A 23,424-nucleotide genomic window follows, 5' to 3' on the forward strand; every position below is an offset into this window, starting at 1 on the left:
GGGTCCAAAGGGGTTGACGCCTCATATAGCTGAACCGTTGTAAGCTTCACGAAACCTTTCCGAGATCTTCAGCTCAAGTAGTAGGAGTCTATTCTGCTCCAGGAGGCGGATAATATGTTGGCTGATAAGGCTCATCGTGTCCATCCAATTTAGGCGGGATGAGGATGAGTCCTACAGTTGCATAGTATGATCCCAACAGGCTCGGAGACAGCTGGCGGGCTTCTAAAATCTGCTATGTGTCGCTTCGTCAGATTTGGTCATCCAAGGTACCCAGACTTCAGCGCTATCCAAGGTGACTGGGACACCTGAGGTGGTCCAATCCGTCGAAGTGGCCGGAGGCGCTGAGTCATCATCTAGTTGGCAAGTCGCGTCCACGTGTCCTCTACTTATCAGGTTGGGACAAATCACCCCTCATTAGAAACAACTCTAAAATGTTGTCAATTCCGACTATCTCGTTCACATCATACTAAAGTATGGTTATGATTCATTTGTTGTAGGTTTGTCATAATTAGACCATTCATCTTATTTGGACCTATCCTGGCCAACCCAAAATAAACCTTGGCCTTGAAGTTATGATGTAGTATTAAAATGCGATACTTTTGAATCTTCGTTAACCCGGACGATTGGACTATTTGGCACAGAAACCGTCCAAGCAACCGGTTTCGTTTCACTCTTAACCCGTTTTTGGGTAAAAAATCGTTGACTTCGTTTCACCCTTGACTGCTGACCTAGTCGATCGAACCATCAACTCGTTTGACCTGGACAGTGGTTCACGGTTTAAGAAAATTGCAGAGAGGGGAGAAACTGAGAGTCTGAGTCTGAGTCTGAGACATGAACTCAGATCTGAGATATAGCACAAAGAGAGAGAGAGAGAGAGAGAGAGAGAGAAGAAGAAGAAGAAGAAGAAGAAGAAGAAGTTGCAAAGAAATCGATCTCAAATCTGGGTTCCGAGAAAAAAAGGACCCGAGAAAAAATAAAAAACTGATCTCAGATTTGAGATCCAATAACTCATATTTCAAATCTCAGATCTGCCATTTGTGTTTGTTACTTCCGTCACCGTCGCCATTATCGTCATTGGTGAGCGTTGAATCATTCTCCTCTTCTTTTTTCTTCCCCCTTCCCCTCTTCCTCCTTTCCTCTTTTCTTCCTTCATTTCCTTTCTCTCCTTTTCCTTTTTTCCTTTTTTCCTTTCTCCTTCCTTTCTTTCTTTTCTTCTTTTTTTCTTTCTCAGCCAACAACAGTCTCTTAACTCTCTTTTCCAATTTTCCTTTCTCATATAGTATAAAATTATTTGCCCTAATGCAAATTATTGGAACCATTCGACTCGAACAGTTGAACCATGCTGACCCGAAAACCAGTAGCTATAACAGTTCCGTTTCCAGATCGATGTTTAAAACCTTGTTAAAATGTTAATTAGATTTGAAATTTTCGTGGATGACAGCTGGGGCTACATGCTCGTGGAGGAACTTAGGAGCTCTAGCACACTCAACCTCAAACGTGATTAATTGGTTACTTGTGGCTCCTCCCATGTACACCTACTGTAGAGAGATGGAAGTGAGGGAGAGAGAGAGAAAAGGAGGATGAGAGAAGAAAGAGAAAAAGAAGAGAGTGGAGAAGAGGAGAGAAGAAAATAAAAACACTCAAAGGTAAATGATGAATGGTATTTAATTTGTATTTTATACATCGACCTAAGTCATCTCAAGTCTCAACAATCTTGGTCGTATTTTGTCCCTTAATAAAGGGATCCAACTGTTCGACATCGAAGTTTGGGAGAGCTTTCGGCATTAGAGATTTGTAATCGTCGAACCCCGCTAGGTAGGACTAGCTACCGAAGTCGGCCCCGGCGTGGCCCGACATGGCATGATAGCCCACGGGCTGTATCTAGTTCATGCCATGTTGGGTTAGAAGTTCGAGGTCTACGGGCTGGCACGACACAGCATGATTATTCGAGCCATGCCACCTGTGGCCAGCGTGTTGGCATGGCCCAACCTGTTTGAAAACTAGTCATTGCCCGCCCTCCCAATGTCTAGTTTCAGCTTTTTGGGAGGATTTTACATAAATACCCCCCCAATAGCTATAAACAACCATATAAGCGGGGTATTTATGTATTTTGCTTATGTATGGAGAAAAAATTACATAAATGCCACCCAACAACTATATAACAGCTATTTTATGGGGCTTTTTGGGTAAAGTTATAAATAACTTTATAATGACCAAAATACCCCTCCCAATAACTAAATAACAGCTAGTTTTTAGGATATTTTGGGAAATTAAATTATGTTCAATTCCTATAAATAATCCTATCATCCACCAATTCAACAATTGTCTTAATCTCTTCTCTCTCTCTCTCATACTCATACATTCTCATTTCTCTACAATATGAATAATTCCGATTGGATGATTCTCCATTCTCCAATTCTCAAATCTCAACTTTATTGAAGTTTCAACTTTCAACAAGAAAAAAGCTTGCTCAACCAGCTCAAGTATCTTAATTTGTGAGGCTTGGATGTTGAAAGGTTTCAACCGTTGAAATCAAGTTGAGATTTTGAATCGACAATCCGGGCAAGTTGAATTAGATTAATTTTTATCTTTTTAGAATTAAAAAAAAAATAGTCGGCTCTTCAGAAAACCAATTCCCCAGCATGTTCACCATTGATGATATTCAATCGCATCATGATAGTCTTAGCATTGATGCGATTGATATCGATGGAAGTGGAACTTTCACCCCTAGTAATGATACTAGGGGAAAAAGTAGGGTCTCTAAGTTGAGTAGCCCAATTTGGAAATTTTTCAAAGTATAGGATATTGAGGGGAAGGAAAAAAGGGTAATTTGCCAAAAATATAGGAAAGACTTTAGTTATTGTAGCAAAGGTGGTACGGGTCATTTGAGCAGACATTTGCTCACACATGAGAAGGAAGAAGATGAAGGGAGAGAAACAACTTAAACACAAATTGGGAGGGGGAGTAGTTTTGGTACATTTAAATATTCACAAGAAAAAATGGGACAACAATTAATTAAGTATATTGTACATGCAGAACAATCATTTATATTAACCGAAGATCCAAAGCTTGAAAAATGGTTGTGTAATAAAAAACTTTGTAGGAATATTATTAGATCGGATGCTTTAAAAAACTAGGCTTGAATGGCCACATACTGGCTCAACTATTGCTGCAAGTATTTTAAATACTTTGTATGCTTAGTTTTGATAATACCAGCAATAATGATTCTGCAATAAATATTTTAAAATCTCAATTAAAACCATGTTTAAATGGTAAATTATTTTATATCAGATGTGCATGTCACATCTTAAATTTATATATTCAAGATGCTTTGAATATTATTTCTACTCATATTTCTAAAATTAGAATTTGTATCATATATATTAAAAGTCCAAGGGCAAGAAAACAAGAATTTAAATATTTATGTCAAAATTATAGTTTAAAATATAAACATTATATATTAGATGTAAAACATATGTGGAATTCTACCTATGCTATGTTAGAAAGTTGTATTTCCCATAAACAAATTCTTACTAATTTTTATAATTCAAAATTGCCTAATGATATGATATTTGAGGAAGACTGGAAAATGTCAATCTGTATAAGAGATTTTTTAAAACATTTTTATGATGCAACTAATGATTATTAGGAATTTATTATCCAACTAATTGTAATTTACCTTATCAATTGGTGGTAATTAGTGATTGTTTTGCAAAATATAGAAATAATCCACAATTTCAATGTATTGTTGAAATAATGGAAAATAAATTTAAAAAATATTAGGAGAACATTTCTCCCCCTTATTGTTTAGCTACAATATTAGACCCTAGGATTAGGAAAGATGGTTTAGACATTTTACTTGAATCATATTGTGAAAATATGAATATTAATATAGGAAATAAAAAAGAAGAAATTAATAATTTGTTATTTGAAATGTACAGTTCATATAAATCTGAATTTGTAGAAAATATTCCTACAACTTGTACAACATCTTCTACCTGATCTTGAGCCCAATAATAGAAGAGAAAAAAATTTTTATTTAACAAGTAGAAGGCAGGAATCTGCTACTTCTACAACAAGTTCATTTACTGAACTTAATTTTTATTTACAAGCAAAATTTTCTAATTTAGGTGAGGGAACAAATAATTTTGATATTTTAGCTTGGTGGAGTGAATATTCGAAAAATTATCCAGTTCTCGCCGCCATGGCACGTGATCTACTAACCGCTTTGGTATCTACAGTTCCATCAGAGTCTTGTTTTAATGCAGGTACCAGGGTGCTGGACGATAAGAGAAATTGCATGAACGATGAAAGCATAGAGATGTGCATCTACTTCAAGGATTGGCTAAATGTAGAAGATAGATTACAAGACAAAGGAGAGAATGATACTACACTAGATATTTCACCTGAAGTAGATGTTGAAAGTCATGATTCATGAAGTTGACTAGTTGTATAGAATTTTTTATTTTTTTCAAATTATTATAAAATTTTTAAATTTTATTTAATTTATATGATATTTTTTAAAAATTTTTTAACAATGTAATTTTGTATTTTCAATTTGTAACTATATTGTATTTTTTATATTTTATTAGTTTATTCCATTTTCATATTTCATTCATCCAAGTATCCAATGATCCAATCATTGTATTTGTAATTTGTATCATTCAAATTTAAATAAAATAAAATTTGTATTTTCTTCCAATTTGTTATTCCATCATTCTTATTTCAATTTAGTTAAGTATTTTTTTTTCATTTATGTGTTAGATAACTTAGATTTCTCATTTCTTATTTTTTTAAATAGTTCCCAAACTTCAAAGGAAAGTTAAATATTTTAAGTTTTACAGTTTTACTTAGGAAAGAAAATAAAAAACTAAAAAAAAAGTAAAAAAAAACAATCTAGCCCGGTTTGGCCCAGCCCAAGGCCTGCCCTATGGCCCAGCCTAGCATGGCCCAAGTCCACAGCACGGCCTACAGCATGGCACGGGTTCGCATGGGCCTAGGCCATGGGTCGTGTTGAGCCAACCCTCAAAATTTTCACCAGAGAGGGCTGCACGACCCATGACGGCCTGCACTTTGTGCGAGCTGCCCACAAGCCTGGCATGACCCACTTTACACCTCTAAGGACTTGTCAGTGATGGTATTAACAAACACCTCATTGAGCTTTCGCTCCATAGACTATAGTGTCACCTTCAAATCTTTAACCATGTCCCTCCTAGCCTCAACTTCGGCCTCGGTCTCCTTTCGATGCTCATGCAGCCTAGCATTGGCCTCCTTCCTCACCATTTGGGCCTCCACAACGTCATGCCACTACTGGAAAATTCATCTATAGAAGCGGCCAAAACTGCCTCTAAAAACTTAAAAAATGCCTCTAAAGGTTATAAGAGGCGGCCAGGTATGTGCCTCTAAAAGCTCTGTCGCTAAATGTTTTAGAGGCGCTTGGCTGAGCTTTAGAGGCGGTTTTATAATCTGCCTCTAAATTGGACTTTTAGAGGCACATACGACTGCCTCTATTGCACTGACGCTAAAAGTCTTGTATAGAGGCAGTTAAAAGTGACTCTAAAAGTTCAATTTAGAGGCGCATTTGAATGCCTCCAAATGATTTTACGACAATTTTATGTGCCTCTAAAAGGAATCTAAGAAGAGGAAAAATCTATATACTTTAATATTTAGAGGCACTTTTGGGCGCCTCTAAAAAGGTTTCATTTAAAAAAAAAACAATAAATTGTGAATATTGCTACATAAAAATTCCAATTGATACACCTGTATAAAAATATATTCAATCAAAACATAAAACTTGTGTAAAACTATATATAAAATCCAAAAATATACACCTTATCCACAAAATTCCAATTAACTTCCAACATCATTTTAAAAACAAAACAAAAAACAAAAAAAACACAACATTTAGCCCATTGTTATATTCATTCTTCCTTTTGAGTAGATGTCTTCTTTTTTTAACAACCTACAAATCAAATATAAAGTAATCCAAAAGAAATTCCTTTTAACATCTCAAAAAAAAAAGCTCCTTGTAGTCTTCATCCAATCCTTTCTTCCTCTACAACCTGCAAAGAAAAGCAACAAAAAGAAAAAAAAAGTAAATAGGTATAATTTTTGTAAATTAATAGCCATTTACTATCTAATCACATATAGCAACAAAAAATGAAATAAAAAATAATTATACGTAAATTTGTAATATTTACCAAAAATGAAGGCCAAGGAATAGTAGCTCCAACAAATGTTCCAATTGTCTTATGATGTCCATGGGGTCCTATTAAAGGTTCTTCATGAATTATCGGTACCACAACATATACCTCTCAGAAATCTTGACCCAATTAAGTATCTCCTACTTTTTTACATGGGTCTTTGCTTAGGGTTGATATGGAATGACAAAGGGAAATTTCATAGCTATCAAGAGGTTAAGTGCACCATTCTACTATTTGGGATAGACTACACAATGTGGTTGTGGCACCCTATATAAGAACACTTAAAGAAATTTAAAAATCTTAGAATGATTACAAAAGAATTGCAAACAATCTGGTGTGAAGTTCAAGTATTAAGAGTCTTAATAAGAAGGTGAAACTTGCAAATAGAAAAAGTTCCAGCTTTAAAGACACTGCCAAACACATCAAATGGAACCCGATAAGCATATTTCATAACATGATTGACAAGATTTTGATACCATACTACTTAAAGACTTCACTAGAGCCAAATCATTTCAATAAAAACTCCTAACTACCCAAACGCACCCAAAACAAAAAACAAAAAAGCTTTTGGAGACACTCAAGGTCAAGGGAATGACTCTCAGAGATAGCAACCAATCCTATTGGAAGATGTTTATTTGGTAACATTAACGCATTAATGGAGATGAAGCTTTTAAGAAGAGCCCTATCTTCAAAGAAATTAAGAGATATCCATCATGTAACACCTATATATAAGAGTTTTGTGTCTCATTAACTACTCTTGGAGATTTATATGACTCAATTTTATGTCATAATCAAAATTTTACAGGCCCAAAACATAAGAAATGATATTTGTTTTTCTGTGCTTTAATTTGATTTCCTGAGACGAAAGGTCTCAAAGAACCATTCAACCTAAAAGCTTAAGTTGTTAAGTGAGGTTCTTGAATAGGTTTTATTCTCTAACAAAAGGAATTGACTCCTTCCTTCCACAGGGTGGGAAACCATGGAAGATTCAAACTTTATTGCATCTTAGATTTAGAGTCCCTCTTGATTAACAAATTGCTTAATACCTTTGTTCCTTGGTTCAAATCAACTCATACCCCACATTCTATTTCACATTTCCTCTATTGGTGATGGCCTTTGATTATTCCGAAGATTAACTATTAAAGAAAAAGAAAAATCAGCCAGTTCAGATAAGAAACGTAGACCAAAGGGTGAGGTTTTGGACTGAGTTTGAGTAGGTTTTCTGCTACAAATTGCAGCAATGGTATGGATCAAGGTTGATAGTTTTGGGGTTGATTTCGTGCTAGTTTTCGGTGGTGGGTTGTAGTGGTTACAGGGAATGGGTTCAGGGGTAAGGTCACCTGCAAAGAAAAAGCACTTCAATGTATGCATTCATTCATCCATTCCACTCCTAATGTCGGAGAGTACCTCCCTCTCATCATCCATCCATTCCAAGATCACCATTCAACAAATTCATGACAAAATCCAATGCACAATTTAAACTCTAAAGTTCAAAAATAAAAAATCCAAGTTCTTACCTTATCAACAAATGAAAGAATAGATCTGAACAACACTCCTTGTTTTCTCTTATGTTCCTTTCAAGCTATTCCCGCTCCTCTTGATCACATAACCTGACTTTCTCTGACTGCACGATTGAAAATTTTGATAGTAAATATTTATATTTACTGAAGAATATGACCTTTAATTTTACAAAATATCACAAATTAAAATGTGGCAATTGGAGAAGACAAATTAGGAAGAAAAATGGTAAAACCATAAAAAAAATCAAGTTTGGAGGTCATCCAAACAATGCATTGAATGTTCTTTTCTTTAAACCTTTCTCCCTTCCCTTATCTTGAATAACAAACCTATATTCTTAATCTATGAAGGTGGTTTCAGTGAATAAGTGAAGGTGATACGAGTTGTGCCACACAAATAGCTTTAAACCTTTCTCCTCTCTCTCTCTCTTTTTCTCTCTCACTATGGATTATGAGTTTCTCTGTATACCAATTGTGCCACACAAATAGCCCAACATCTTCTTCATAAATATTAAAGTTTCTCCAAATCTCCCAACTTTATTACACAAAACTACCATTCAAAAAAGGCTTTGAGGCGAGGCACTGGCACACCTTGAGGTGAGGCTGAGCCAAAACTTCTATCCTCCTCATGAGGCATATGCCTCATGCAAAGGGCTTCAAAATGAAAAAAAAAATATATTAGTTACAAATTTACAATGCTCTCTAAAATTCAAGAAAGCTTAATTATTTAGTTGAATATTAAAAAAGCAAAACAATTTAAAGTAAAAAATCTCTCATAAAATATTATTTCTACCCCAAAATTGTAATATTTAACTGATTTTGTCCATATTTTCTTAATTAGCATGTTCCTATATATTTTATCAACCAAGAAGCATGCCATAGCCCGCTTCTAAGACTAAATCCAGCCAACTAAATTCCAACCAAAACACTTTTGGCCCTAATAGATCAAGCTAATCAAATCCAACAGCCAGGACATATCTGAACGAATTTAATACAATCCAAACAAAGCTAATATATTTTTTTGATAAAATATACACCTCAGCCCTTTAATTTTCATTTTCCACGCTTAATTTACATTTAACAAGTAGCTACGACAAATGAGACTATAACCAAAAAACTACAACAGTTAGAGACACACTGCATCCATACCCCCAAGTTTGGTGAGTGGGGGACTACTATCAAAACACAAGCCTTTTTCCCCCAAAAAAAAGAAAAGAAAACAACCCCCTTCTTCTATTATCTCATCTCTAGATAAACAAGGGCACCCACTACCCACTGTCACTGTGCTACTGCTATCAAGAACCTGCAGATATATTTTTCTTTATACCAGACCTAATATGGCTTTAGTTTCTAGGTCCTAAAAACATGCAAGGCAAATTTGCCCCTATCCACGTTGTTGAGGAGCTTTACCCACCCTAAGCCACTCCTCCCCTAGAGGTCAGATAGTGTCGGGTTCACAAAATGCAAAATCAATCAAACAACTCAATGTTAGAACCACCCGAGATGCCAGATTTCATGCTAGTCATGGCAGACCAACATCAAGTTCAAGCCTGCTCGCAACACGCTAAAATCAAGAAAACCGTTACGAGATAGTTCACTGCCATCCCCTGACCAGTTGCTAGAATGGAAGCTTGGAGGAAGTTGTTATGTGCTATCATTGTGCCATTGTCAATGCCTTTGGCTGCTATTGAACCGTTCTTCAAGGTTTGCTCTAACAAGCTCACCAGCGAAAGAAATATTTCCACCCTTGTCACATCCCTGTTTGCCTCAACTGCAAATCATGCCCAAACCTTGTCATTTCAGGCCTCCATTACCCCTTTCAGAATGGTCAGCCCTAACCCTCTAATTATATCAGCAATCTCAAGAAACAATCCTCGTTCTTCACAAAGCATCTCCACATGGACCGAATTATTTGTCGTCATCTTGTTAACCAGAGAAAAGACTTCATCCACTTGACACCCAATCTGAGAAAGAGAAAGGCGACTTTGGGGAATGCCATGCATGCTCATAATAACATTCTTCCCAAACCAAAAGCTTTAGATTCTGGCAACTGGCCTTCCAGAAAACCGCATATGACCATCTATTCACGTTGCAGATACACCTCAGAGCTTCTCTCAACAAAAGCCCCATCTCTCCAGCAACGAAATCAGAATCTCTAATATAAACAACCAACTAACGCAAACAACAAAAAGCAACCAATAGTAGTACCTCACTATCGGACTTCGTACATTATCCGTCTACTGTATTCCGGCCAAACTCCCACGACATGACCCTCTTCCCGTTTCGTCCTCACACCACCATTTTATGACATCCCATTCCAGCAAGAGGACTGAAGAAAGAGAAGAAAAATAAGGAGAAAAAAATAAAAGCAAGCAAGAAAGAGAGATAAAGAGAGAAAGCAACAAACTACAAAAGAAATTTCATAGTAGGTTGCACAAACCTACACTATACCACGAGCTCTCTCATTCGTGAAGCTCAATAATGAAAATTACAAATTTAAAAACTCAAAAATTTGAAATAATTAATTCAAGCTCTATAAACAAAAGGGAAACCACAGATAATCAACAAAGGCTGAGCAATGTTAAAAGGTTTACCTATCCAAAACCCTGATGAAGCTGAGAACTCTGAGAAACAATAGCGTTGAAGCTGAGAAGACAAACTTTCTTCAATGGCAGATTACTTCAATGGCGAAAAACTTGCTTCAATGGCGGAACTAAGAATTGATTGAAACCCTAACTAAGAACTATGAATGGCGGAGATCTTGCACACTCTAGAGGAGAGAAAGTGAAGAAAAGAGGAAAGGAAGGAGAAGAAACGGGAGAGAAAAAAATGAAAGCGAGGAAAGGAGGAGAAAAGTCGCGCATGATATATTAATGTTTGAGCGGCAACGACCACTTTTTTGTTTTGGCCAAAAGTGAAATTACAAAATAAAATTAAGAGGCATTTAAAAGTGCCTCTAATGCTATCTAAATTAATCTGCCTCCTTTAGTAGTTTATAGAGGCACTTTCTGGCTAGGTGCCTTTAATAACAAGAATTCCAGTAGTGTGCTTGGATCAATTGATGTCCTCTTCCACCTGTTTCAACTATTGAAGTTCGACATTGATGGAGTGCGATCTTGATGCTCTTAGTTGGAGGGAGTTCGGATGTCGGTTGCTTGATTGGTCAATTGAACTGCGAAAAAAAAAATCCTTAGAGAGCCTGGGGTGGCTTATCCAGTGTGGGTACTCCAATGCTTAAGTTAATACTATGAGTTAGAAGCTTGAATACTAGTAGGCTAGTGAGCAATAAATCACACGTACCTTATGTCATTAGGGTTGATGTAGTTACATACATGAGCTACTATGGATCTCACAAAACACCTCCGAGATCTTTAGCCCGTACTGTTAGGAGTCCGTTTTGCACCAAGAAGTGGATTTTGTGCTAGCCGATAAGGCTTATCGAACCCATCCAATCTGGGCAAGATAAGGATAAGGCCTGCAGATGTGCGACGTGATCCTGAAGAGGTCGGAGACAATTGGTTTGCTTCTAGAAGTTGGTTATGGGTCACTTGGGCAGGTCGGGCCATCAAGAGCTGCTTGGACCTCGGTCCTACCAAGGTGGTTGAAGTACCCGAGGTGACCTGGCTTGTTGAGGTAGCAAGAAATTTTGAGTCATCATCCAATCATCAGGTTGATTCCACATGTCCGTGCATGCATGAATTGGTTGGGCCAAATCATCCCTCATTAGACCTCAACCTTGTCACATAAGCCGATGGAAGATGAAACCATCTACATCAAAGACAAGTTAAACTAACGCCAATTATAAGTACTAAAAATCTATAAAAAAACCTTAAGTTTACCTTGGCCGCCTTGTACAACAACATATCATAGATGGATTTCATGGAATGTTGGGTCTATGATTGCCGGTTTTCAGCATTCGATTTTTGCTCAATCCACTACCTAAAATCCCCAATTCACCCTGAACGCCCAATCTAACCCTTCCAATCTCTTCAAAACTCCCCAAAACCCAAAAGATCCAAATTCTAACCCAAAAGCCCTCAAATCCACCATTAAACCTACCTAATACAAATACAATAGCCCTGATCAACCCCCATCTACACCCCAATCCTCAGATCAGACACCACTATTAAACTTAAGACCTCCCATAATACCTACCCATCAAATATCATTATATCAACTTAAAATTCCTCAATTTACCATTTCATTAAATGAACATTCCATTTTGAGCATTCTCATTAGCCTAAAACACCTACAACCCAAATCCCTTTGATCTTAACACATTTGAGCCCATTAGACCATACTGTTGAGCCCTAGGCACACTAAAACACTTGCCCATAAAGTTTCAACTCAAGATTGCCCTATTTACCCCTCTATCAAAATAAGATTTCAATTTACATGCTCTCTTTGACCCAAATCCACATTACCACTGATTTCAGATACTCTAAAATACTCACCTATAAAATTTTAGCCCAAAATACTTTTATTTGCCCTTTCATCACACCAAGATTTCATTTTAAGACCTTAAATTAATCAAACCACTACCTTTCAGATATGCCCGACCCGGGCCCATTTGGGTCAATCCAACCCTACCAATCAACCCAAAATGCTTAGAAGCCCTAATCTTGTGAAATTTCAACAAAAATAACCTTGTTTGCTCCTCTATTGCACAAAGATTCTGTTTTGAAGCTCCCGATCGATCAAATCAAGCTCTTTTCTAGATCTGCCTAATGTAGACCCAATCTGACCCCACTAATCAAATCAGCATAATTAAAAGCCCCTCCCCAATAAAATTTCAACTAAAAATACCCTCATTTGAAAAGATTTTGTTTTAGTCAATCTCGTTAACCTACAAATACCACACTATCGGAAACGCCCAAATATCATCCCAACCCTCCATTCCGACTAGAAAACTCATCCATCCATCAAAGAACCAAGGTTTGACCATTGAACCCGGCTTAACCCAAATATCTTAAATTTACAAAAATGCCCCTTAAAAACCCAAAATTACGAAACTGCTGCTTGGGCCTAATATAAATACTCAACTAAGTTTCTAATTGAACAGAATTCGAAGGCTACTATTCATCTTCTTCGACAGAGAATGGAACGGCGACAGTTCTTAGCCTGATTACCTTCTCCACCTCCAGCTTATCGTCTCCCCTCTCTCTCTTTTTCTCTCCCTCCCCCTCTCCTTCCTCTTCTTCTTCCCTTTCATTTTCTCTTTTTTCCCTTCCCCCATTTCATCACTGTCGTTGCAGCGGTGGATTCAGACACAGCAGTAGCACTCCGGTCATTCTTCCTCCCTCATCCTATATCCTTCTCTCTCTTTTCCCCTCATTTCTCTAGCCTCACCGTTTTATTCTTTCACCCATCAACCCAGAGAATCGAAGCACCCTGTTCATCGTCGTCAACCACCAACTTGAACCAATTGCAGCGGCGACGCATTTCTCCCCCATTCTCATTCATCTCTGGAGAATTTCATCGTTTTATTTAATCTTTATTTTCTACTTCTATTTTCTCAACATCTTTTCTTTTGTTCGTGGCCATCTTTGATTTCCCCAATCATTCGAGATCTCCCCTGTTCCCCGATCATCGTTGCTGGTCTAGTAAAAATCGTCAGTAGTAGTAACAACTTGAACCTCCCAGCGCTTCCTTGGATTGGAATGAAATCTACATCTAAAACCTTGTTGTTGTTCGTTAAATCCCACAGTTTCCAGCTCCTACAACCACTGTTGACAGAGAAGACAATCTAAGATTAAAAGACCCCCTATTGCATCGTCCTAGTTTGGGCTGAAATACTACTACCTTCTCCTTGAAGCTTGAACTTGTTCAGATAGTTTGACTGAAAGATTTAGAATCACAGTGAAGTATTTCTATTTTCTCAATTGATATGTTAATTCACCGTTCCGCCATCAGTCGTGTTGAAGACCAATATCAATATAGAATTTGCTCTGCTTCATTGGTGGTTGATCTTCTTAGATTAGTTTTCTTATTTCTCTTTTAAATGTCGACTCGTTTGCATGAGTTTGAATTAGACAATCGCCTGGTTTGACTTTTTAAGACTGAACTGAGAAGCACTCAATTATCTGTTTGTTACCGAACTGTGATTGTCTATGTAATCATCTGGGCCCATTCCTTCCTAAATAACAATGTCCATATAAGTAGAAATAAACACAGCAAAAATAAAAGGGGGAAGTGATTAAATGGAGAAGATAGCAGAGCTAGAATGAATCACATCTGTATATGAAAGGGAAGGAATGCTGGTTGAAGACAAGCAAAGCGGGTTAAAAAAATGATGATAGTAAAAGATATGAACAAAAAAAAGAAAGAAAAGAACTGAAAATCTGTAAAAAAAGGGTTTGATTAACAAATCTGGGCATTGAGCTAGTAAATGAAGTTCGTCAGAAGGGGTTAAGAAGTAAGATGTGAGGAAATAATGATGCTAAAAGAAAATTATTCTTTTTTTTTAAGGAGAATAGAAAATACAACTAAAAATATAAAAAACAAACAATAAATAAACAAAAAACAAAAAATAATGAAAAGAAATAAAAAAAAATATGAAAACAAAGAAAACTACAATAAAAATAATAAAATAAATAAATATAAAATATAAAAATAATAAAGTTTACCTTTATGCTAGCTTCTATTGTGATTTGCTTTGCTTATTATTAATTTGTTTATTTGTGCTTGTGCTTATTGGGACACTATGTAGGCACCACCTATTAGAAGTCTTACCTGGACTATTTAGCCAGTGCCATGGGCTTTGAAGTCAATATTTTATAAAAATGGCTTTGATATATTTCCCAAAGGCCCCATCACCTCAATTTCTTTAATTGATGGGAGGCAACTCCAAATCAGTCCAAGTAAATTGTTTTCCAATGCTCACAGCGGTCTCTAGGGAGGGTCATCCCCATTGCAAGTTGTTGGCTGACTCCCGCCAGGGATAAGTGATCAACTCGTGATCTTATAGCGAGTCATTGGAGGTGAAGTGCTACAAAAGCCGATGAGGGAGTGTGCCCAAGGTCCCCTCAGCTTGACAGCCCTTCACTGCCATCTTCTTTTGAGGTCAAGGGTCCTCCTCTTCCATAGATCGTTTCTGCCCAATAGCCCTCTTTTGGGTGGCCTCGATGGCCTCGGCCCTCCCTCTTGTTGCCTCCCCTTCAGTACGCCTCCGAGACATCCACTTGGTCACAATGCCTCTCTTCGCAGCCTTAGCCTTCTTTCCTGCCTGCGCCAACAAGATCACCTTTTGAGATCTCTCCATTTCTATACAAGAATATCCAATCAGTGAAAAAACATGAAGCGGAAATCATATAGGTCGCAGACAATGGGATTGCCCTACCAAGCAAGGCAGGACTAAGATCGGCCTTCACCAACAATCCGGCATGAATAATCCCTCCTAACCAAAATCAATTCAATAATGACTTCTCCTCATCACTGCAATGTGGTGCAAATCAACAACGACTTCTTGTAGTTGTGAATAAACGATGGGTTGTTTACTACTTTACCCTATCGGCCCATAAAATACCATAATCCCTCGCCCTCGAGGTGCTTCCATAGAGTAAGAGGTTCACCATCATTGGAACTCCTCGGTTGTGAGCTACTACGATGACAACTACAATGGTCCTAACAGTGTTGGGGGCAAGCTGGTTGAGGATGATCCCATAATGGTTCAACAGCTAAGGGATGAAGGGATGTAGTGAGAAATATAGCCCAAACTGTAAGTAGTGCTTGTGGACACACACCTCGCCCTCCCTGTAGAGGCACGACCTGTCACCAACTCGAGGGATTTTAACCCTATAGTCCTCAAGTATGAAGTACTTCTCGGCCAAACATAAAATGTCCTCTCGGCCAAGGACACTATCTAAGTCGGAGCATATCAGGTGTTAACGCCTAATGACTGGGCCCTCAGCTCCTAACCATTCCTCATTGGCCACCCCCTCAGCCTCAATCTCCTTGCCGACCACAAAGTACGATACCAAGGGCATCGCCTCTCAAAGCACCACTGTGGTTCCTCCAAGGGCATCACCCCTTGGCCTCGTGGATCCAATACTCTCGTTAATGGAGCCTTCACTCCGTTGGCCACACTCAACGTCGGGAGCTGCAGCCCTCCTCTGCAAGACCTCCATCCCGGAAGGTCGAGAGGAGATCTTAAAGCTACAACCACTACTATTATGCTTGGCGAGAGTATTACTAGGGTTGCTCTAATCAAGGAGGGAATAGGCCTTGTGCCTACAGAAGTGGACATGGTAAGAGGATGATGTCTTACCCAAGTAAAGAGATAGAAAACTCAAAAAAGGATAAACGGGAGTGGAGTGTTAGCCAAACTGTTCCGGGAGCTCCAGGCGAGGCGAGTGCACAATTGACGAGGTCTTACCCAACTCACTCAAAGACTTAGAAGACTTTTTGAGCTTCTCTCTACTTCTATCAACTAAGGTCGAGGCCTAAACAATTATACTAGCATCGGCCTTAACCTTAGCCTTGAAAGTAGGGGCAAGTGATATGGGTATAATCAACTACTTCGCCAGATAAGGACACTTGGTGCCACCCAAGGGCAATCTCGTCACGTCGACCTCAGATAGAGGCATTGTCGTGGCTTCCCTGTGTTATTATTGCAAGGTATTTATTGTAAGTGTTACGATCTCGGCTGAACTCACTCCTAGCATGCTTAAGTTTGGTAACGCTCAGCTTCCATCCATGTACTAATCACATTCATGACTGAGATCCATGGGACGGTTACCGACTACCCATTACTACTCTCTCGAGCGACTCCAATTATAAAAGGGTACCGAAACCTAAGGTACATTCGTGCATATACTTAAGTTCTCTATTTCTCTCTTGTTGTAACTTTGCTTATTCTACAAACCCTTGGCTAACTTAATTGCCTGAGTCCTTGCCCTTGGGAACAACCCCAAGACTTCTAACATCTTTTCACTCTTAGAAAGTGAGACCCTCAATCGCTGAAAGCTACCAAGTTGCCCTTGGCTCCAAATTTGGCAACAACAAAACTATCAACAAATTTAGCTTTTTTTTTCTCTGGTGGATTTTATGTCATATGGAGTTTTGAGAAGTTTGTATGACTATAAAAATCTTGGATTTCTCTCTTTCTCCTACATTATAAAATCGGCAATAGAGAATAGAAATGCCCCAGAAATAATATGTACAAGGAATTAATAAAACTGTGGAAGATCCATCCACAAAGCCCCATCAGCTAACCTAACTTGCATTAATTAGCTAAACCTTTGCCATACAGTGTCTTCTTGGGACTGCATGCATATGATAACCTAAATGGCCGAGTAGAGTTGCTTGGACCCAGTCCATCTGTGCAACACATAGCCATTAACATCATAGAACAGAATTTCAGCGCTGGTTTGAGTCAACTGCACAGACATGAACCCTTGTCCATCATAGAAGAACCTGATTGCATCTTTATTCGCCGTTTTAACATCTCCCCTCCATGCTTTGGACCCCGCCCCACTTGTTAAGAACTGAAGAGGGCTGCATCATAGCATCCCCAATTAAAATTATATTCCAATATTCATGAAACCATCAACATATTATCTCTGTTAGATCATGCATCTGAGGAATTCAAATTCAAATTACCTGCTCAGACTACTGATGTGCTCCAAACAATGGTCATGTCCGTTCATGTAGAGATCGACGTTGTTCCTCTGAAGGATTGGGAGGAGTTTCTCAACAAGCTCCTTGGTGTCGCCGTGATGCCCAACACTTCTGATTGCATGGTGACCCACCACAATCTTCCATGTCGCCGTCGACTGACTCAGTGCAGTGTCTACATCCCTGAGAAGGTTGGCAATGTACTTACTTCTTGGAAGAACACCTCTCCAATCGTAGATGTGATCTTTTGGGTCATAAAAGTACATGTCCACAAATGGATTTGTGTCCACAAAGAAGAATTCCGCAATTTCTAGCCAACAGAAAAAGAAGAAAACAAAAGAAATTCAGCTTTTATTCTTTTTGAGCTGCTTTAAATTTAAAGGAAGTTTTTTTTTTTTTTCCTTCAAATCATACCTGCATTGACAACAAAAGATCTCAAGCAAAGCCATCTGCTATCTTTCTGCCTTAGGACAGGGCTCAGTTGCGCCTTCACATTACCTCTGTAATCATGGTTTCCCAAAACTGTAGAAGAAAAAAACTCAATTAATTCAACTCTGATAATAACAAAAAAGAAGAAGAAGAAGAAGAAGAAGAAGGAAAGGAAGAAACGAAATCTTATCTTACCACTGTACCACTGCTTTTGCAAACTCTTAGCGGTGTAGACCCTGGTAAATGATTCCTCGAAGTTAGGATCGTTTTCGCCCGTCAAGGCGTTGTCATAAAAATTATCACCAACAGAGATCACGAAATTAATGTTTAGTTTCTTTCCAATTCTTCCCATCTGCAACAAATAATTTTCCAGGAAAAGATTGAAGATCAAATACAGATTCTTATTCAAATATAAACATTTTGGGTATTTACACCTGTCATAGACCGAAACAAATGCAATAAAAAGTGAAGGAAAAGAATGGAGAATGTTTGAAATCAAAATAAATTAACAAGAAACATCCAACACATGAATTATTATTTGTAATTCAGTTTGCAGAGAAAATCTAAACATATCGACCCAGAAAGAATTGAAGAAAGGGTGAATGATAATATGGTATGCAAGTAAAGATGTTTGTTTATAGGACCTGAACGGCAACTTCAGACTGGTTGTAAGTTCCTCTTCTTCCCCAGTCTCCGATGACCAAGAAGCTCAGTGACCCATCATCATTTGCGGGATGGTCGAATCTTTGAAGCTCTGCAACAGACGAGATCACCAAGCACATGGTCATAACAAGGCACAGAGCCATGGATTTGATACTCGAATGGGCCGCCATGGCTCTGTGAGGACGAGGATGAGGAGGAAAAAAAAAAAAAAAATACAAAAAACTCAAAATAAGAAGGGTAGAGAGGTAGATGGTAAAAAGAGAGAAAGAGATGAGGAAATTGGGATGAATGTAGAAGGTACTTATAGATGAAGCGTGGTTCTATAATTAAACAAGGGGCAGAAAAATTCGGTGGAGATTGTTTCTTGACCACGAATTGAATTGAACTAATCAATAATCACCTATTTCAGTCTCCTTAAAACGAAAAAGTCCACAACTCCACATATTATGTTTCAGGTTTTCTAGGTAATAAGGAGCTGTAATAAGATTCCACATGGCAAGTTTCCTGTTTCCCATAGGCTAAGATCTGTCATTTAAATGTCTCTTTGTTAATCTCTCAGTTCTCATTATGATCCTCGCTCGCTCAACTTGGTATTTGCTTGTTAAGTTATTTATCCAGGTAAGTGCTTTCCTTAAAACACTTACTCTAGATAAGTTATTTTATTTTCCATGCAAATAAGACAATAACCATTTTAGTTATAAAAATATATTATTACTAGGGCATTTTTGTCCCATTCAATTATTGGCAACTTTCTCCCTCAGGTGAAAAAATTATTTACCCACCTAGGAGATGGATATCACTTACCCGTATAAGTTGTACATAGGAAAATAAATTTTCCCTGTCCATATAAATCTTAAAAAAAAATCATAAAATTCTTAGTTAATGAGAATCAAAATCCCATTGACCAACTCTTCCCCCTCTCAAAATCCAGAAAAAAAAGACACCTCCTTCACACAAACATAACCTTAAGGGAAACCCAAAGCTCTAGTAATTGGGGATGGGGTAGGGGTAATATTTGTCCATCCTTCCCCGACCCTGGCACTAAATTTGCCCTAATAACATGTCATAATATCTGTATAATGTGTTATTAATTTTATATAGACTTTCTATGTTTTCTACACGATAAGTATTCATTTGTCCTAAGGCAAGTTTGATTTTCTCTCTTTTTTTTTTTTTTAAGCGCTTTTGAGGTATTATGAATTGACACAGATGAGTTACAATCCTCCTTGAAAAAGGACAGATGCGTGCCCACCGTACCTAGAAAAAGTCTCACACTTACAATAGAATATTGCTATAGGCAATTTCTATGACATGAAACCAAGTTTATTATAAACCAGTTAATAAGGTTTAAAGAAACAGTATTTTATATTTAGGATCCATGTGCATGTTTCATTTGTACAAATGTAAATGTCTGGACTTGATGTAAAATCTTTTAAGTCCTTAATATAATTAATTTTCTGTTTCTCTTTATGTAGATGTATGAAAGTCCTTAATATAATTAATTTACTTTTTTTTATTTATTTGTGAGAAAAGTTGAGAGTAAAATGACATGGTGGCACAGCTTAGGAATGATTTATGTTTAAAGGGACTACAGCTTGTTGCTGCCAACAGGGACACAAGGTGGCAGTGACAGGGACATGATGTGGCACTAGATAATAGGTACCAGTGCTGAAAACATTTCTTGGAGCATTGGTATCAAACAAAAAACATTGTTATTGCTTCAGAAAACGTCCTACCTGGCAGCTACGTTTTCAAACAAAAAAAAGACACCATTTTCTTAGAAAAATGTACTTCCAACCCACACATCAGCAGCACTGTATCTACAGCATCAATGCCAAACATATACTGTTATCAAATAGGCAAAGATGGATCGGCGGCCTCATCTTTATTTCTAGAGGATAGGTTTTAGTAAGGGTCATTTACTAGAAGATCCCCTATAGTTTCATTATTTAAACCTATCTCTTATGGTTTTTATTTTCTAAAACACTCTTATATTTTGCTATAACCTATTTATTAAAACACACTTATTGAAAGTGAAGTTCTTAGAAAACACCATAATTTTATTTTATTTTTTTATTTTTATTTTTGGAGAGGGGGGGGGTTAAAGAAAGAATGGGTTCCACAAGTGGACCCTAGAACTGTCAAGGCTAGAATCGACCCAAGAACTAATCTTGATAAGATATTTCCAAATCCAAAAACCTAAAAACAATCCCTATAGGGTAGGTTCCAAGTTCTATGTTGGAACCAAATCAGACTAACCTATACTCACCCCTACCATCATCCCTTCATCTCTCTTTCTCTCCTACACTCTCTCCCCTCTCTCTTTTATTAATTAATTTTTAAATAAATGTACACACAAATCTCAATCTCTCTTATCACAACAATCCATTCTCTCTCTTCTATTAATTATTTATTAATTAGTGTAATGTATACAAAACTAATTATTATATTAAGTAGACCTAATTTATTTAACATAGTTCAATTATGTAAACTAATTTAACAGAATAGGTAAATGAGTTAACCTATTAAATTTAACTTAATTGAGCTAACATGATAAATCTAATTTAATCTACTTAAATTAACTAATAAAACCAAACTAACTTAATGAAAGTAACACAACTTGATCCGGTTAATTAGGATACTCAGTCGGTATCCAGCCTCCCCGCCCCAATCAGGTTGGGGATGGGGATTGTTCTAGCTGGGACAAAGACAAAGACAACAAATAATTGGGATATCCGATCAAGCTGGACAGGGACAGGGATATGGGAACCCATTGCGACAAATTGGACAAATTTTGAAAATTTGTACTTACAATAAAGACACTACATATATTGAACAAATTTCTATATTTTCTTAATTATTAATGATGATAGCTACGTCCTAAATCAATTTATATTACTTAAATTTTCTTTCTTTAAGTAAATATTTTTTCCAAAGCTAACTTTTAACTCAAAAAAAAAATATCTTCAAGGATTTGGGTGACACTCGTCTCCATCAAGGCTGGAGGTTCATTTTTCTCCCCAAGAAGGATTGAAGATGGTGATAGAGATAGGAATGCAAACGAATTGGATCATATTCGAATAAGGGCCTATCTGAGTCCAATTTGATACATTGTAAGTCCGATCCGATCTAATTCAAAGATTCAATTAGATCTCATAAATACCGATTCAAATTCGAATCTGATCATGATGTTGGATATTTGAATCTGATCTGATTCAATTTAATTTTTTAAAAATTTAATAAATTATTAAAAGGAAAAATTATAACTATTTAAATAAAAAACAAAAATACAAATACTTTTTTGAACTATTTTCATCATATATATACATGTTTTTATAAAAGGAAATAATATAAAAAATTTACAAAACTACTATATATATCTATATATATATATATATATTATAGGATAAGGATGACCCGAATCCGATAAAATAGGATTAGATGAAATCATGATCGAATCAATTCAATTTGCACCCCTAAATAGAGGGTTGTAATAGTAGTAAAAAATAAAGGACGATGATTAGTAGTATCTTCCCTGCCCTCATGACATTCCTAAATTCTGCCATGTCAATATATTAATCAAGAAATTAAATATGTAATAGTAGTAAAAAATTAATAACAAGTAGTATATAATACCACACAATAAATTAGTCGCAATAAAATATTACAAAGATGAATAGGAAATTAAAATAAGTATTAATAAATAATTCCAAAACAATAAAATATTACAAAGATAAATAGGAAAATTAAAATAAGTATTAATAAATAATTCTTAAACAAGATAATAATTAGTATTAGTAAGTATATATATGTAATATTTCATTAGATATTTTAGATTTGCCATTTAATATAAAATTATTATTTGTATGCTTCTCCTATACTTAAATTTCATTTAAAATAATTGAAAATAAATAAAATTAAAAAATATAAGTAAAAATCAAAACAAAACGTAAAGTAAAACTCATGTAAATTTAATTTAGAATAATAAAAATTAACAAACATTAATAGAAAAATCATACAAGTTTATCTAACAATACATAACCCAAAAATATTTCTTGGGTTGGAACCAATTTGGTTTTGACAAAATTGAAAATGTCACAAAGATCCACCAACTTGAGTTTTGTTTAACAAAGCAGCCCCCACTAGGTTAGATATAGGTCAATTTAATTAACATAGCTTAATTAGCTATGTTAATGTAGTTTATATTGAAGTTAAAAAAAAAAGGAGATTTCGCTTAATTATACCCATACTTGGTCAAGTTAATTTAATATTAATTTAGTTTAGATTAGTAGTAGTTGGGGAAAAAAGCTTTATGTTAAGGGAATTTGTCTAAAATTCACCATGAGTTTTCAGCATTTCTCTTAAACTCACAACTTTTCAAAATGTCTAAAACTCATCATGTCAGTATATTTTTATTTTCCAAAACTTACCTTCCATTAGTACACGTTAATGTTTCTTCACAGAGGTGTCCACATCAGCATAAATAACAAGTTTCATGACAAGGGTCTTTTCATGTTTTTTTTTTTTGCATTCTTAGTGTTTTGTTATAATTTCCAATGTTTTCTATAGTTTCTGTTTTTTTATTACATTTTTCTATTTTCTACAATCTATAAATTTTCCTGTATTTTTTGTTATTTATTTACGATTTCTGTGTTTTTCTATATTTTTTTGTGTTTTCTACAATTTTTATTTTCTGATTTTGTTTTTTCAATTTCTATATTTTTTATAGTTTGAAAGTAATTTTTTATTTTGTTTGCAATTTCTATAATTTTTATATATTTTTTTAAATTTCCGTGTTTTATGCATTTTATATTTGAAAATATTTTTTTGAACTTTTTCCTGTTTTTCATGTCTAATATTAATATATATATATATATTATTTTTATATAAAGGTTAAAATGGTAATATATTAACACCCGTTAGTTTGTTTAACATCAAATTAGTGACATGGTGAGTTTTAAGCATTTTAAAAAGTTGTGATGGGTTTAAGAGGAATA

General features: G+C 36.2%; 1 protein-coding gene across 2 annotated transcripts; it reads right to left on the bottom strand.

The window, feature by feature from the left end:
• Positions 1-5,857: 5,857 nt before the first annotated feature.
• LOC104607260 (purple acid phosphatase 17-like) lies at positions 5,858-18,699 on the bottom strand. Of its 2 annotated transcripts, XM_088904055.1 has the most exons (6): positions 18,409-18,698; positions 17,960-18,116; positions 17,750-17,857; positions 17,321-17,645; positions 7,721-7,827; positions 5,858-6,062 (listed from the first exon to the last, which is right to left on the bottom strand). In XM_088904055.1, exons 1-5 carry the CDS (start codon positions 18,595-18,597, stop codon positions 7,770-7,772), a joined length of 837 nt encoding a protein of 278 aa, XP_088760181.1. In that variant the 5' UTR covers positions 18,598-18,698; the 3' UTR covers positions 5,858-6,062; positions 7,721-7,769. The 2 variants fall into 2 exon arrangements, with proteins under 2 accessions (XP_088760181.1, XP_010271165.2); XM_010272863.3 differs by lacking the exons at positions 5,858-6,062; positions 7,721-7,827 and adding an exon at positions 16,789-17,215 and having other exon boundaries at positions 18,409-18,699.
• Positions 18,700-23,424: the final 4,725 nt, after the last annotated feature.

Source organism: Nelumbo nucifera, chromosome 4 (assembly GCF_055504915.1).
Source record: "Nelumbo nucifera cultivar China Antique chromosome 4, China Antique-T2T, whole genome shotgun sequence".
Lineage (NCBI taxonomy): Eukaryota > Viridiplantae > Streptophyta > Magnoliopsida > Proteales > Nelumbonaceae > Nelumbo > Nelumbo nucifera.

Excerpts from the sequence above, each read along its gene's own strand:
- LOC104607260 (XM_010272863.3), bottom strand. The coding sequence starts at position 18,597 with ATGGCGGCCCATTCGAGTATCAAATCCATGGCTCTGTGCCTTGTTATG. Across the intron at positions 17,858-17,959 it reads GCAAAAGCAGTGGTACAGTG|TTTTGGGAAACCATGATTAC; the intron begins GTAAGATAAGAT and ends TTTCTTCTACAG. Across the intron at positions 17,216-17,320 it reads CACATCAGTAGTCTGAGCAG|CCCTCTTCAGTTCTTAACAA; the intron begins GTAATTTGAATT and ends GCTATGATGCAG.